The 15,988-nt window shown below is 33.1% G+C and overlaps 2 protein-coding genes across 3 annotated transcripts in view; one reads left to right on the plus strand and one right to left on the minus strand.

The window, feature by feature from the left end:
* On the minus strand, positions 1-11,128 carry LOC105348935 (uncharacterized). 2 transcript variants are annotated; one of them, XM_066074864.1, is made up of 14 exons: positions 11,006-11,128; positions 9,303-9,353; positions 8,736-8,861; positions 8,557-8,628; positions 8,287-8,418; positions 8,093-8,176; positions 6,991-7,119; positions 6,655-6,699; positions 6,499-6,549; positions 6,056-6,325; positions 1,601-1,799; positions 1,393-1,494; positions 865-975; positions 1-748 (listed from the first exon to the last, which is right to left on the minus strand). In XM_066074864.1, exons 2-14 carry the CDS (start codon positions 9,338-9,340, stop codon positions 158-160), a joined length of 1,950 nt encoding a protein of 649 aa, XP_065930936.1. In that variant the 5' UTR covers positions 9,341-9,353; positions 11,006-11,128; the 3' UTR covers positions 1-157. The 2 variants fall into 2 exon arrangements, with proteins under 2 accessions (XP_065930936.1, XP_065930935.1); XM_066074863.1 differs by lacking the exon at positions 11,006-11,128 and adding an exon at positions 9,485-9,522.
* LOC105348941 (prestin) overlaps positions 10,626-15,988 on the plus strand; it is a 7,741-nt gene continuing 2,378 nt past the window's right edge. Inside the window, exons 1-9 of the mRNA XM_034444087.2 lie at positions 10,626-11,031; positions 12,071-12,181; positions 12,418-12,698; positions 13,128-13,292; positions 14,538-14,693; positions 14,795-14,877; positions 15,192-15,342; positions 15,440-15,553; positions 15,874-15,951. Coding sequence (XP_034299978.2) covers positions 10,782-11,031; positions 12,071-12,181; positions 12,418-12,698; positions 13,128-13,292; positions 14,538-14,693; positions 14,795-14,877; positions 15,192-15,342; positions 15,440-15,553; positions 15,874-15,951 — 1,389 coding nt within the window. The 5' untranslated portion in view covers positions 10,626-10,781. The remainder of the gene's footprint in view (positions 11,032-12,070; positions 12,182-12,417; positions 12,699-13,127; positions 13,293-14,537; positions 14,694-14,794; positions 14,878-15,191; positions 15,343-15,439; positions 15,554-15,873; positions 15,952-15,988) is intronic.

The raw sequence follows: 15,988 nt of genomic DNA on the forward strand, positions 1-15,988 counted from the left end.
TAAACTTATCATATCAGCCACTTTATTCATAAAGATAACATCCTGAATATATTTTCATGAGAGAGAGAGAGAGAGAGAGAGAGAGAGAGAGAGAGTATTATGCGTCATTTATACATATTACATTCGGAATGCGATTCGGTTTTGCTGAGAATTAGCATTACACTGGTTGGGCCACACCTTTAGACAAGAGGGGTCCATTTTCATGTAAATACATCACAGGCCACACAACATAATCAATGGTCTGGCCCGATTTTGTGTAGGCTTTATACAGTTCTGGACTGAATTTCCCATCTACTGGAATACTGAAGTCTAGATGAACTGGAGGTTGAGTACACCGCATCCACCAGCAGACTTCAACGACATCTTTCGCAAAATTCAAAACATTAGAAAACTTATCATTGTCCAGAGTTATCTCGCTTGGCTCGGCTACATGACCGTCTTCGATAGGCTTAGCAAAATCAGCCCTAGCGGAATTTGCTTTTCTGTCAGGGATATTTTCTTTCCCTTCTGCATTGCTAAGATTAAGGGAGTTGGAACCTGTGGTAAATTTTTGCCTCTTTGGAGTATTATGATACTCGGTTTCTGGAGGATTTGCTGCCTTCTTGTATACTGCTTTTCCAAAGTCCCCTTTTTGTTCATGTTGTTCACACAGCTTATCCCTGTCTCCTCTATAAACGTCACAATCTCCAGAACTGGTACACAACTGCATTCTGCGTTGGATCAGTTTAGAAACGATAGAAGTAAACTTCTGAAAGTGCAAAAATTATATTTTTTAAAAATTAACTTCATTTTCTATTTATCAAAACGAGTAAATATAATAATATGCAGCTTGCAAAAGTATTATACAGATACGTTGGTAGTTACCGTTTGACAGGCCTGAATCAGGTCCTTGTGGTGTTTCCTCTTCAATTCGCCAGTAGATCTGCGCAGACCTGTTCTGTCTTCCTCAGTTAGTATATTATCCAACGCATGCAGCTAATGAATTAAATAACAGTACTGCATCAAATTCATTTCATTTTTTCATAAATCTGCTAACTATTAACGTACTGCTGGTTAGATTTAATTAAACAATAAAACACTTTCTTTCAAGTGTTACACTATAATCTATAAAATACATGGTATAAGTTTAGAAAAAAAATAGCTTTCCAAAAAACTATTAGGTAACTGTACATTCTTATGATTAAGTTAAACCTTTTTGACAAACACCAAACCTTTTATATAAATTAATAAACTTATTTAATCTCCATAAGTTATACGGTAATTAGTTCCCGCAATACTTAGTTATCACACCTCTTGATCAATCATTGTATAGAGCCAGTAGCCCAACATGGATGGGCATTAAAACACAGATAGTGTTTTTGTAAGATAACTATAAAGGTTCTAGGGTACCACCTTTCTTTGAGAGGGATCACTCCCCTGGACACATTCTAGTAGTTGACACTCTGGTAACAATAACAGCATTAGATGGGTATCCGTGCAGACACCAAAGGCTTCCTACGAACAGAAAATAAACAGTAATACCGTAACACTACCGCTCCATCCTTTGACAAACAATGGAGGATATGAATGACATATGCTATACCTAACGTCTTGGACCAACCTTAACTATCTGCAGCAGGAGGGTGACGGCCACCTTGTCCTGGATGCCCCCAGAGCTGAGATCCTCCATGGCGTCCGTCCATTTGTCGTCGTACATTTCACGGAACATGTCGTTCAGCTTCAGGGGCCGGAACTCGTCACTCAGGTCCGTGATTCCAGGGTTGTTGGACGTTAACCTCGTCCCTGCAATCTCACTTAGCCTGTTAAAAAGTGGAATTTGTCCTTTAAAGAGGCATGGTCATGATTTTAGTCAAAAATTATTCTTCCGATTTTAATGTCAACAATGCCTCAGAAAGGCATATCTAGTAAGCAACCAAAATTTGAGTGTCATTCGTTGAGTTATAGGCAAGTTACAGAGCTTGAAATTCTTCGCTATGTAAACAAAGTTTTTGTTTACATTTTTAATGTTGAAATAAAAATTCCAGTTTTAGACCTAAAATGAATGTGTTAAAATTTAGGAACTGTTTATTTATGCTGATGAAGTATAGTAGGAAATATACAAATACGCTTGGAATTTTTTTTACTGGTATATTTAACCTATGTAAACAAAAACAGGGCACGAGCCTTGTTTAGATGACAAAGAATTGTGAGTCCTGTATCTTGCTTATAACTCTACGATTGATTCTAAGATTTCATTTTATTAATACATTCCTAAAGCATTGTAAATAATAAAAGCAGAAAAAATAGAATTTAATCAAAATCGTGACCATGCCCCTTTAAATTACATGTACAACCACTTTGTTAAAGTGGCATATGATTTTTTTCTTTTCACTGTACAGTGAAAACAACTTAATCTAAGTGGATAATTCGACTAGTTTATTAATCTAGTACGAGTTCTTTCTTGTAGCTTGCTTCTGAATTAAAGTAAGAAATATAGTCTTTGATATATTCAGGAGAATTATTTAAATTTGATTTCTAATGAGTTCTATAATTATTTTTTCTATTATAAGGTTTGAACCCCCATTACGAAATTTCCTCTCGGGTTATTATAAACAAACTTAAATCCAACATAAATCAGAAAGCTAATAATATCAAGGAAAAAGTTTAGATAAAACAGAATATTTTGTTTCTTGAAAAGAACATTTTTTAAACAACTCCCTTTTTTTTTTTTATCTCAAACTAGAAAGGGGCGTCATCATTTCTATTAAAAGAGCCCTTTGTCCATGGTTGTTTCGTGCATTGTTAGTTGAAATAGGTCCTCTAGGTCTGTAAAAATGTAGAAATGTTCACAGATGGACAAACAGACGAAATCCATATTAAATGTGATCAGAAAAGCTCACATGATCTTTCAAAGCTACAGGTCTGTAGCTCCAGGTCTGAATAAATAATTTTGATGGACGACCTGGGATCTACAATGCCTTCCATAGTAAAAAAAAATGCTATTTACGGCGTACAAAAAAGCGATAGTTGTGGACCAATTCACCTTATTTTCACACAAATTCTGTGAAAACAATTATATAGTACCATTAAATTCTTTTGGCAATTTACTACTGATATCGTCACATTACTTGCCTCAGACTTTCTCTAAAACATCCTAGCCGACCTCGGAAAATGAAGTACATAATTCACGTCGAGATCGAGAGCCATTTTTTTACATGTTAAAAAACTGCACCATTTCATTTAACGGGACTGGTGATGGTGTTTAAAAGAATATCAGAGGCAAGTGAAGTGACGATATCTAAAGTAAAATGTCCGAGAAATTATTTGGAATCAAATATTTGTACAGAACGTGTTCGGAAATTAGATTAATCAGTCCAAAACTAGCATATTTTTTGTGCGCCGTAAATTGCAGTTTTTTACTCTATGTGAGGCATTGTAGCTCTCAAGTCGTCCATAAGAATTTTTTTTACATTGGGAGCCACAGACCTGCAGCTAGGTCTTTCAGGTGAGCTCCTTTAGGACCTACACATCTTTGGAAGTTTAACATAAAAGTCAAAACTTTTATATTCATTGGATATATCTATCTATCTATGGAATTATTGCATGTTTTCTTCGTTTACTTTACAGAAAAAAATCAATTGGGGGGGGGGGGGGATAAAATTTGAAACATCTATCGCCTTTCATAAAAACAAAAGCCCGTTGTATTTCAACTCGGGACCTATGGGTCAGTTGTCCGAAGCTATACACATTGTGCTACAGAGATAGACAACCTACTATGGTGATTTATAAACAGTGTTTTGTGTAGTCGTAAAAAGTAGTCAAGAGGTGTTGAGTACATCTTTTCTAAGTACATGTATTATGAGGTGATAATTTTGGTCGGGCGTGATCAAATCAAAATGTTTACATATACCGAGTATGATTCCATCTATTTCTTACGGAAACTTATTGGTAATTCATAGCTCTATAGAAACAGCCTGACTGTCATAAAATCTACACGCCCTGTTTATCGATTGGTCAAAACCTACAACGACCTAGGAACAACCACGGACTGTATGATTCCCATAGAAGACGATTTGGCTGTTTCTTCAAGCTAAAAGTACTGATGCACATGAACAGTATTCAAGTTAATTTAACTTTTACTTTTAAATTAAATTAAATCTTACTTTTTACCATCAATTTATTAATTTGTGAATAGAAATATGTAAATATAAACAATAAACAGCTTTCTTTGATGATTTATGTGGGGTGTGAAGGTAGCGATCATTGCAGAAAAAAACTAGAACTGTCCTAATGGGACTAATACCCCCGCTAGGCTAATTTCAAATGGGACAAATAATTGAATTGAATAATAAAGGTTTGGAACACATACAAAAAAAAATTCTAGAATTGTAAAAAAAAAAAAAAATTAGTTAACAAAGAAAAATTAAAATCAAAATTGTCAGAATTTCACCGTAAATAGATATCAATAACAGTAATACATTTATAAATGTATGTATTTGATGATATATTTTTTTAATTTAATTGATTTAAAGAAAAACCAACAAAATGACAATAACCCCTCCCTTTGCAGTGAATAGAAATACCGGTAGCCAAGCAATGCTCTTCTGTTGATAAAACTTTCAATATCTTTCTAATAAGAGTCTTGACAGATGCAATTAGTTGTTTCAAATTTTCCTCACTTTCTCTTATGGCACAATGGAACTCCATATCAGAAAATTGATCCCATAGGACTATGATTTTCTTTGATGAACTTGTATAAATTTAATAAACTCCCAAAACATTACCATAATTACCATACTATGTAAAAATATGTAAAAAAAAAAAAAAAAAGGAAATTTAATATTACAAACAATTTTAAAATTGCCAAAACACTACAATCATATCAGTAATTTTGAATTTCATTTAAATTAATGCCCAATAGGGTCACTTCATCAATTTACTTGACAAATAAATTTAAACAACCTCTAAAAATAGTTTAACTTCTTTATTAATAATTATATTATTTATTTCCTTATAATGATAGACCTTTTGGTTTACATGAAACAGTTTTAAAATAGCCCCAAAACCATCACCCACTTTACAGATTATCAATTTCCCCTAAACACATGCTCCATCTGAACCATGGCTCCGATAATGGCTCCCTTGGGACAAATGAATTCAGCCACACTTGTCTTTGATGTTCTTATTAGCTCCTAAGAATTTATCATTGACAAACAAAAACTTTGCATTGTCAGTTGATAGAATACTTATAAAAAATATTTTTTTTTTATTCATTAAGACATAAAGACAAAAAACTCCATCTGGATGTATTTATATAAATATATTTTAGAGTGTTTTCTATTAATTAATTAATAAAATCTCTAAGGATTACCTCCCTTACTTTTCAACATTAGTGTACAATATATAGAATAAGGAAAATGAAAACTGTCATAAAATCATTAAATCTTGTCTGATCTTAAAAAAAATTGCAGGTGCACATCTTCAGATAGTGTTCAACATATGTACAAATTTTCAAACTGTTCCATGCAGTAATAAAAAATTCTATAGGGGGGACAAAGTTGCGTCTACAGACAGACGGACATACGGACGGACGGACAGACAAACAGACGGACAGACGGACAGGGTGAAACCAATATACCCCCCTAAACTTCGTTTGCGGGGGTATAATTACATAACCCGTTAGCGCGGGGTTATGGATTTTTCTGCAATGTTGCCGCTTTCTTAACCCGAATGAATCACCAAAGAAAGCATTTAATTGTTTAAATAGACCGAAGGGCTTTAGGATAGATTTGATCACGTCGCGACCATTATTATCACCTCATTATATTTAAAAGAATGATTCGTTATTACTTATAGTGATATAATGTTCGATTAAAATTTTATATTTCAAATGTTGATATCATTTTCATTTAATTTATGAAAACCCTGAATTCTCCCCAACAGTACGTTATTTGCGTCATTGGTGAAATGTATTGTACTATACCTTACAGAATTCAAAATTGATTCGTAGTGTCATCACAGAAACGATTCTGGAAAAAAGTAAATATAAACTGATACACTAACAATTGGTATTTACCGCGTAAGTAATGCTTCCTTTTCCAGCTTAAGTGCATCGACTTTCTTTTCACATTCGATGCTTTTCCGTTGCAGTTCTTTGACCTGTTTCTCCAGTTGATTGACACATGTGTTGTTTCTCTGTTCCAATTCTTTAACCTGTTTCTCCAGTTGTCTGACATAATTCGCCAGTGTTTGGCCCTGTGATGCTGTTTTAGTTCTCAAATGATTTTGAAGAGATTGAATGTGTGCTGTACTGATTGATAACTCTTCCTCTATGGATGCTTTTTCCCTGAATTACAATTATTAACTAAGTATTGCACAAAAGGTTGAACACGACCATAGGCTCTACAATTTGAATTTTGAATTGAATATTTCTGTATATCATATCAATTTCTGCTTTGATTTGTCAACTTCCTAAACATATCAAGACATCCAAGATAACAATTTTATAATTTTACTTACTGCTCAACTTTTATATTTTTTCTGCACACTGCTTCAATATCTCTTTTAAACCTGTAAGATTGTTGTTTCTTTTGACAGTTTATGTATAACAAGCAATATATATATATAATGAATCAAATTGTAAACTCCACTTCTCTAAAAACATGTTTATCTTACGTAACATTTTCGTCCTGTAACTTGCAGATCATGTTCAATAAACTCCTACAATAATAAAATAGACAGTTATACACATTCTATATAACCAAAAATTTTCTTATCTTTATCATGATTACCACTTCATCCGTTGTTTTAACAGAATCCACTGAAATATATAGTAATTGACATTTTTCCCTTCAAGTATTCGCAACATATTAAGATAATTATATAAATTATAATATAATTTATATACATGTATTTCCTTACTTGATTAAGAGATTGCATAACATCAGGAGAGAATATATGAAATTCAAATCTTAAATTTCATAAAATTGAATAAGCAATATTTTTCCTTACAATAATCCTCGAGAAATATGCTGTAGTTGTGCTTTATCTGCCTCCGCGCCTTGCTGTACACGAATGACAAATTGTTTAGAGTCGTTATCTAAAAGATGCCAAGCTTTTAATGGAACATATTTCGGCTTCCTATGGACAAATAGAATTGATCAATATCATTTAAATTTAAAGGGGCATGGTCACGATTTTCGTCAAATTTTATTTTTCTATTTTATTGTTTACAATGCTTTAGTAATGCATTCCTAATAATCAATCAAAATTTGAGTTTCAGTCGTTAAGTTAAAAGTAAGATACAGAGCTTACAATTCTTTGTTATGTAAAAAAGGCTCCTGTCTTTTTTTTTTTAACCAAAAAAAATGGTTTAATATACTTTTTATTTTTTTTATTTTTTTAACATTGGTTTAATATACCTTTAAAAAAGTCATGCTGAAGTTTTCTATCTGCTAATTTGTTTTGGATATAAACAAACAGTTCTTAGCATTTGTCACATTCATTCTAGGCCTAAACCTGGAATTTTCTTATCAACATTAAAACTGTAAACAAAAACTTTGTTTACAAAACAAAGATTTGTGATCTCTGTATATCTGTATCTCGCTTATAACTCAACCACTGACACTCAAATTTTGGTTGGCTGTTAAAAATTCCTTACTAAAGCATTGTGAAAATTAAAAACGAGAAAATAATTTTTGACAAAAATCGGGACCATGCCCCTTTAATGTTAAATAAATTGAATTAGATTGATGGACTATATTACAATGATAATGCTAAAGTGTTTGACAGTGTCTTCTAATTCAAACGTCATACAGGTTATATTTATGGACAGTTTGGTGTGTGAACTCCATGATGATTCATACATTTTGTAAAGTTTGGACACTCGTTTTTTGTCAAATTTACTTTGTTTAATAATACATAGTTTTGTACATTATTATTCGTAAATAGATATTAACCTAACATACTGAGATTCAAGAATATCATTCTGAGAAATGAGGTTCAGTAAATATCATGCATTCCGTTCAAATAACTGCGACATTCATTGTTTAGTGTGCTACAATGGAAAACTTAAATATCTTAAAAAGCTGTATAATATATGTGTTGGCCCCACCCTTCAATTTCCGCAATGTTTTCACACATTGTAATGGCGGTTCTTTTCTGTTTGGCACATTCTTCAACAAGCTGATCCAGATCACTATCAAATTTGTAATTCAACAATTATGAACTTACTGCAGCATAAAAAGTATTAATATGTTCAACACACATACTTCAAAAATAATTTTTGTAAACTTCATTATCACCTACCGTTTTAAATGGGAAACAATTTTAAAAAATGGGAATTTGACTTGCTCATTTTCCATTCCAGAGAGAATAGAATCATATTCTTCATCATTGATGTCAGAGATGAATCTCAATTTAAAATTATGCTCAGGTTTACTGGAAATATCATGAGAAAAATATGAATGAAAATAATGATAACTGCTCGTACCAAATATATATTATTGTAAAATATTGCAATCAATTTCAACTCGCGGATGTTTAATCTATTTTGAAGTTTAAAAAGGATCACCATACTCGGCAAATCTTTCTAATTGGCGACAATTCCTCTTGAATCCCTTGAGAAGATTTGTAAAATATATGAAAGACCTGAAATTTAGAATATTTTGCATATAGAAAGTGATATAAGCCTTTTGAACCGAAATGTTTACAATGCTTATCAGATCGATTATTCTAAACCTATGTTAGGATTTTACTCTTTGAGTTGGGTCTCCTTTTCCAACAAAACATGAGACCTCCAAGCTTTCGGTAAAGTGTCTATCCATTCATCTCGGGATCTAAACTGCGCTCCCTGACCTTCATCCGCTTGCATTTGTTGTTGTCTATACAGAAAATCAGAAGAAAAAAAACTTAGTAATAAACCCAAGCAACCAACCCAAAATATTACATGGAGATTCTATATCACTGCCACCCAAAACCATCATACTACAGGATATCATATTCACTTCTAGACAAGGTTCAGTCGTGAAGATCATTCTTTTGATCATTGTACTTTACAAAGAATAATGCATGATCATTTAAGACCACTATGGTAGTTTCAATTATAGTTTTGTACCTATATGAATCAATATCATAACATCTCAAAGGATCTGTATAATTTCCGTACTGTGCATTTTTTACCATGTTCGAATCTATACATGCAATAGTCGATGAAATAATGAATGTATTCATAAATATGTTAATGTTAAAATCTGTTAAATTAAAATTGAACGGAAAATAAAACGAATTTAATGTGAGTCGTTGTAGTTTGCAGTTAAATTTACCTTTCATTGTACTCTTGTCGCGCCATCACTGTATCCATGGCAATAAACAATCTGTAAACCAAAATAAAGAGATATGACAAAAGCCGAGTCATAGTTTAAATCTTATTTTGATTCGCATGTATTCAAAATAAAGATAATATATTATAAAACAGTACAAAACCAGACTTAAATAAGTTACGCACAACAACCTTATTCCAAAACACATGCTTCTACGTGCCCTGCTTAATTCTGGTGTTCAATCTTCACAACATATGCCTACATCATTGCACAACTAATTGCAAAAGTATTATTGTTTGTGCATTTTTCCAACCATATATTGTAAATAATGATTCATACAAAGAAATATGTGTTTCACAAGAGCGTAGGCTAATAAATGCTATACACTAACAAAATGTGTCGGGAGCAATGCCTATGAAATGTAAAGGGGAGACTTAATTAATATTAATTAGACATACATAATAGTACACAAAAAGGTGTAAATTAAATGTAGTTTCTCATGAATATTTTAAAATTCTTCCCATTTTAGCAACCACAAGTATAAGTTCATGATTCATAGTACTCGTATGTTATTATAGACAATTTAGCCTAGATTGTATTTTCAGCTAAATCTTAATCCTGTGTGGGACCCCTTCGTTTTGAAGTAAACCGAAAGTAGATTTGGGTCAAACTAAACGAACAAGGAACTTTATAATACTTTATTCAACGGATACCATATTTCTGTATTTCAATATATAAATTCCTTATTTTCATAATATTTAAAAAACACAAAAGGAAATTTCCGGTTGATTTGATTATTTTATATCAAAGGTGAAAAGTTGTATCCGATTAATTTAACAGTTGGAAGTCGCTTCCTCATAGATCCTTAAAACAATCTGCTTCCTTGTTAATACTAAAACAAACAAAAAACCATTACTGAGTATCCCCAATAAAAATGCAGAAATATGAGAGAGAGAGAGAGAGAGAGAGAGAGAGAGAGAGAGAGAGAGAGAGATTCACGGCCAGGCTACCTTTTTTCATTTTTATTAATCATCTTAATCATCATCATAATACCATCATAATTAATTCAACCTTCGTAAAAGAATGTATTTTTTTATAAACGTCAAACGAATCTATTTCACAAGCTTGTCTACTGTATATTTTCATTCTCTTAATTAGGCCTAGTTCTAGAATTTTTAAATTCTGCGGACATTGGATGTAAAAGTTTTAAAATGATATCAAATTTACACGAAGTATAAAAAGAATCCGTCATGTGGATTGACCGAAAACATAATTACATATAATCCTAATCAACTCAACAAAACTTTATAAACAAACACTATTCAAACACAGAACTTCAGAAGCAGAAGCTAGTTCAAACAAAGCTTAGGACCATGGTTATTTAACGCTGTTCAACAGTTGAAATGCGACCTCCGATTACGTGTAGGTAATATCACTGGGTGGTTTTATCGAGGTTTAACGTTAATTAATGATTGAAAAATCATGGAATATGCATATACTTCGAAGTTCAATGAAAGATTCAAGAAGGAAAATGGAGATCGGGGTGCTTTATACCGGAAGCTACAAAAATTATGTCGAAAATATGTGTCCAGTCACTCCAGAAATTATTACCAAAACTGTGCACGAACTACGTTTCCCTTCCTGGGTACTTTGCGTTCCTATAAAGTGAAGGATTATCTTGCTAATGACGTAATATCAGGACTTACCGTGGGGGTGATGCAAATTCCACAAGGTAAAATCTCTCTACTTTTCTTTTGAGTCATTGACTATTGAGGAAATTCGAAATGTACACTTGGCTGAATGAGTATGGTGCGCCATTTATGCAATTAAAAATAAAATGAACACTATGGAGAAAACTCCTGATTTAAATTCAACAAGCTATACTCTGTCCCGAGTTTTTGCTTCCACCACTTTTTGCTTGATATTTCAATAATAGTAAATACCTTTGTGCTCAAACTACGTTCATCCACTAATATGAAAAATGTCCAGATTATCTGTTTTGAAACGCCCCCTCTACCGCTTCAGGTTTCAATACACATCCCAAAATTGAAAGTCTACGGAGATTTTGCATTGCAACAGCCATTAATAAGCCCGGATGATAACGTTAAAAAATTGCGCGATGTATTCCGAGTGTATTCCGAATGGAGAAAAGATGTAAACATTCCCCATTATAAATCTCCATAAGGAATCTGTTTTCGTTCCTGTGAACTTTTCTGAGTGGAAAGGGATAATTGTTCAATAAAGATATCTTGGATATATTCCCTTTTAATGATTTCAACTGTATTTCTATCACAGGTATGTGTAATTTTATTAAAAATCATCAAAAAGCGATGGAAGCAATAACTTGGGACAGACTATAACAATTCAAGATTTTAAAAGAAAATGATTACCACATGTAAATTGAACGTGTTTTTATTTGTCAACTTTTATTTTTCTTTTAAAATCGACAGCCGATCAGTACAATTTTTGCCAAACAACAAATTTTTGAAGGATGTTGTTTATTCAGAATTTGAGTCTTCGGATTGCTTTAATTAACGTTCAATGTCATGAAATCTCAATCATAGTGTAAAATTTTGAGGATTTTTTTTTTAACTTCAAACCTTTATTCTAAAAAATCAACAGACCACCCAGTGTTTGGGTAAAAAATATAACATTTAAATTGAAGCTTTATAACATACAAAAAATGGGTTTTCATTATCATCTTAAGACATCTTTGGAATTTTTTATGTTTAATTTTTTATATTAATACTTTTAATAATGATTTTTTGTAGGTATGGCGTACGCCATGCTTTCTTCGCTTCCCCCGATATGTGGGCTATACATATCGTTCTTTGGTCCACTCGTTTACTTCTTCCTTGGCACGTCAAAGCACGTGTCGATGGGTAAGGTGTACTGTTTGAAATGTATTACAAGACTACTGAAATTCGCTTATTTCATATTTTATTATTTTAAAATTATTTTTAGAACTATGGTTAATCGGCAAATAACATATATACGTTACATTATTCGTAACATACTTCATAAAGCTACTAAGTATTTTGTTAACTTCTGATTGCTGTTTTGGTGGGGTTTTTTAATTAACCTATTCTGACAGTGACACTTCTTTTCTTTTCTACAGGCTGTATATCGATTGTAAGTCTTATGATTGCTTCCGTATTGGATGACGCTCTATCTTATTCCGGCCTAAACACAGACCAAAGTCTCATTGCTCAGAATCTCACTGCCCATGCCGTGCTGAGCTCACCCGAGTACAACATGTCTAGCTACAAACAGTCAAACAGTACAGTTGAAGGCTTTCCTTTACCCGGTGTTTCTCAGGGACAGCTGCCTGACACCCCCATCAACAGGTTCAAAATCGACCTTGCTAGCGCTCTGTCATTAATTTCAGGGATAACCATGGTAACTGTTACTTCCTGTACTGGATTTACAAATTGGTATTGATCAACAAAATATTTTTAAGCGTTAACATTGCAGTTTTATGTATATCCAAAAGATATGCAGTAAAAACATTTTAGTACAATAGAAAATGTTTAATTCACATGTGCTTGGAATGGGTTTTTATTTCAAGTTTTCTCCATAAAATTTTGCAAAGAACCATATTTTGGAGAAAACAGAAAAATTATGATAATATTTGAATATTTATTTTTTGTTTCTTGCTTAATTGTCAAACTGACAAAAACTCACACGGTTGCTCTTGAAAAGGTTTGATATCGATGACTCGAACATTGATTTGTTGGCTAAATTTCGTAGATAGCCCTGGGTAGGTTTGGTTTTAGCATCAGCGATAACAATAAATCGAGTAGTGATTTTGTTGGCTTTATTTCGTAGATAATCCTGGGTAGGTTTGGTTTTGGCATCATCACCACCTACATGCCAGAGCCCATGGTGAGCGGGTTTACGTCAGCTGTGGCTGTCCAGATCATCACTGCGCAGGCCAAGCACATCTTTGGTCTGGATGTTGTGCGACATAATGGGTACTACAAGACAATTAAGGTCAGTTCTGTAAATTTAAAACCCATTACATGCGATTCTCTGAATACTATATCTAGAAAGAAACCGTACTATAATCATGCCTTTATTTTTCCACTGTAGTACTTTATTAAAAAGACTGCGAATAACATTATCAAGATACTGGGTTTCTCTTCTTTAAAGAATTATTTTGTAGGTATTAAATATTAATATAAGCTGACAGATCTGGAGGAAAAAAAACATATTTCATATGTGCTGATCAAGATAATTCTGATATTTGCAGGCACGTAGCATCGTTTTTTTTAAGTGGTGGGGGGGACTCATCCAAAAAATCTTGACAAGAAAAAAAGGAGGAAAATTCGTATAAGCATAAAAATCCTCATTCATTGGGGAGAGGATGGGGGCTGTACCTATATTGTATACCTATAACATTAATTTCACTATCAGTTTTCTTATTTTTACTTAGATGCCACGAAAACTCAGTTTTCTACATGAATATTTTAGAAAAAATGTTTGCTGCCAGAAAGAGTGTCCTCCCATCCCGATGCCACGTGTCTGTATTTTTGCTTTGCTATGGACATCACGTTATCAAGTGTCATTTGCGCTGTATCCAATTTTTGTATTAATATTAGATAACAGTTATCGCTTTGTACATATTTATGGTAGATTTGTGTATCACTAGTGGTTAGTTAGAAATGGATTACACGTAATGTACCTCGCTTTTTCTAGGAATCAGTTAATCATTTTAATCGTTTATCACACAAAAACTCAGTAAACTAGTTGTCATTTTAGCACATTGTAGGTTATTTATATAAGATTGCATTATAGCAAATTTAAAATTCTTGAAGTCGATGTCCGAGAAATAAAGCCTGCATAATTAAATTTGATATTGCCAAGCATACGTCAAAATATATTGAACATGTACATCATATTTTTAATCGCCAAAACTTACAAATATAGCTCAATATACATTATTTATATGTTCGAATGCCACTGAGTAATCGAATCCCCCAAAATAAATCACAAAACTGACGCTTATTGCCTCAGATAGTGGTGTAGGGGGTGTTTTAAACATTTCAGCTTTCGATGCTTAAAGTTTATCCTAGAACCCATCGCCTAAGATTTATTGTGAATTTTTCAGAATAAAAACATAATCCATTGAAGTAAAAGAACAACAGAGGATGTCGAAAAAGGAGAGAAATTTTGTAAAAGATGATAAAGAGTAAATAAAAATAAAAATAAATGAATATTATTTTATTTTAATTACAGACCTGGATAGACATCCTGAGAGGTATCGATGGTACACAGTGGCTTCCATTGCTCATATTTTGTTTTTCTTTTGTCATTCTGTACATCGTCAAAGTCCATATCAACATCCGTTACAAGACAAAACTCAAGGTCCCCATTCCAGCTGATCTCATCGTGGTGAGTATAGCAAATCATTAGTGTAATCAAACAAGCATTCGATGTCTTTCAATGTGTAAAGTGTGGTTTTGCGTTTGATTTTTCTTCATCTTGGTACGAAGGTTGTCCTAGCAACAGTGATTGCGTACGTTGCAAAGTTATCCGAGAACAACGGACTGAATGTTGTCCGAGAGATCCCCGCGGGGTGAGTAGTAACAACGGCCAACACAAAGGCCAGCAAATTACTTCATAATATTGTATTGATATTGACTGAGGCATCATCTTAACCCTCAGCTCTCTCAGAGATTTTTGATTTTACTCCCCTTTGGCATAATCGTTAGTGTTTATGACTTAAAGTCTTTGCGAGACAGAAACACAAAAACTGGGAAAAATACAGATGTGTTCGTACTTTTGTATTTCAAATAAATTGAATAGGCTTGTTCTCAATTAATATGCAATTAAAGTTCAATATGCGTTAATTAAAGTATTCGACATAATATGAGCTTTATTGTATTCCAGTTTTCCATCCTTTCGTCCACCTGATCTGTCTCTCGTTTTCTCGCGTTACTTGAAAGACGCCATTATGATTGGGGTAGTAGCATTTACCCAGACAGTTTCCATAGCCAAGATATTAGCCCAGACAAATAACTACGATATCGATTCAAACCAGGTTTAGCATTTTATAGCATGGGTAATTTGATATATTCTTTTTAAATCTGTAAACGCATAGCAACGATTCTAAGTTAGTGTGTATGTGTTCATAATAGGAAATGGTAGCATATGGAGCTGGAAGCGTGGTTTGTTCCCTGTTTTCTGGGTACATTCCTGCGGGGTCGGTAGGAAGAAGTATGGTACAAGAGGGAGCAGGGGGTAAAACTCAGGTGAGACGGCGGTGTATAAGACAACGTGTCATGACAATGTCAAATACAATGTATAAAATGGAACTGCTACACATTTTTTGGAAAACTAAATGAAATGGGGGAAGGGGCGTTCTTCCATCCAGAACGGTATTCCTGGATTAGTCAATGTATTGATACATGATATTTGTTTAAGAATATTCTTGGTTATGCTATATTGTTACTGTTGAATTCGACCTTGCAATTACTATCTAATATGGTATTTTTAAACAAGCCATGAAAAGTTGCACACTATCACTCCAGTCTTTTAAATGAACCATCAATGAATGATCTTTATTTCCCAGGTGGCGTCTTTGTTTGGTTGTCTTGTGGTCTTAGTTGTTATCGTTGCTATAGGACCTCTATTTTATCATCTACCAAAGGTATAGTAATGTTGATATTGCACTGGCATTTCATATA

Source organism: Magallana gigas, chromosome 2 (genome assembly GCF_963853765.1).
Source record: "Magallana gigas chromosome 2, xbMagGiga1.1, whole genome shotgun sequence".
Taxonomy (NCBI): Eukaryota; Metazoa; Mollusca; class Bivalvia; order Ostreida; family Ostreidae; genus Magallana; species Magallana gigas.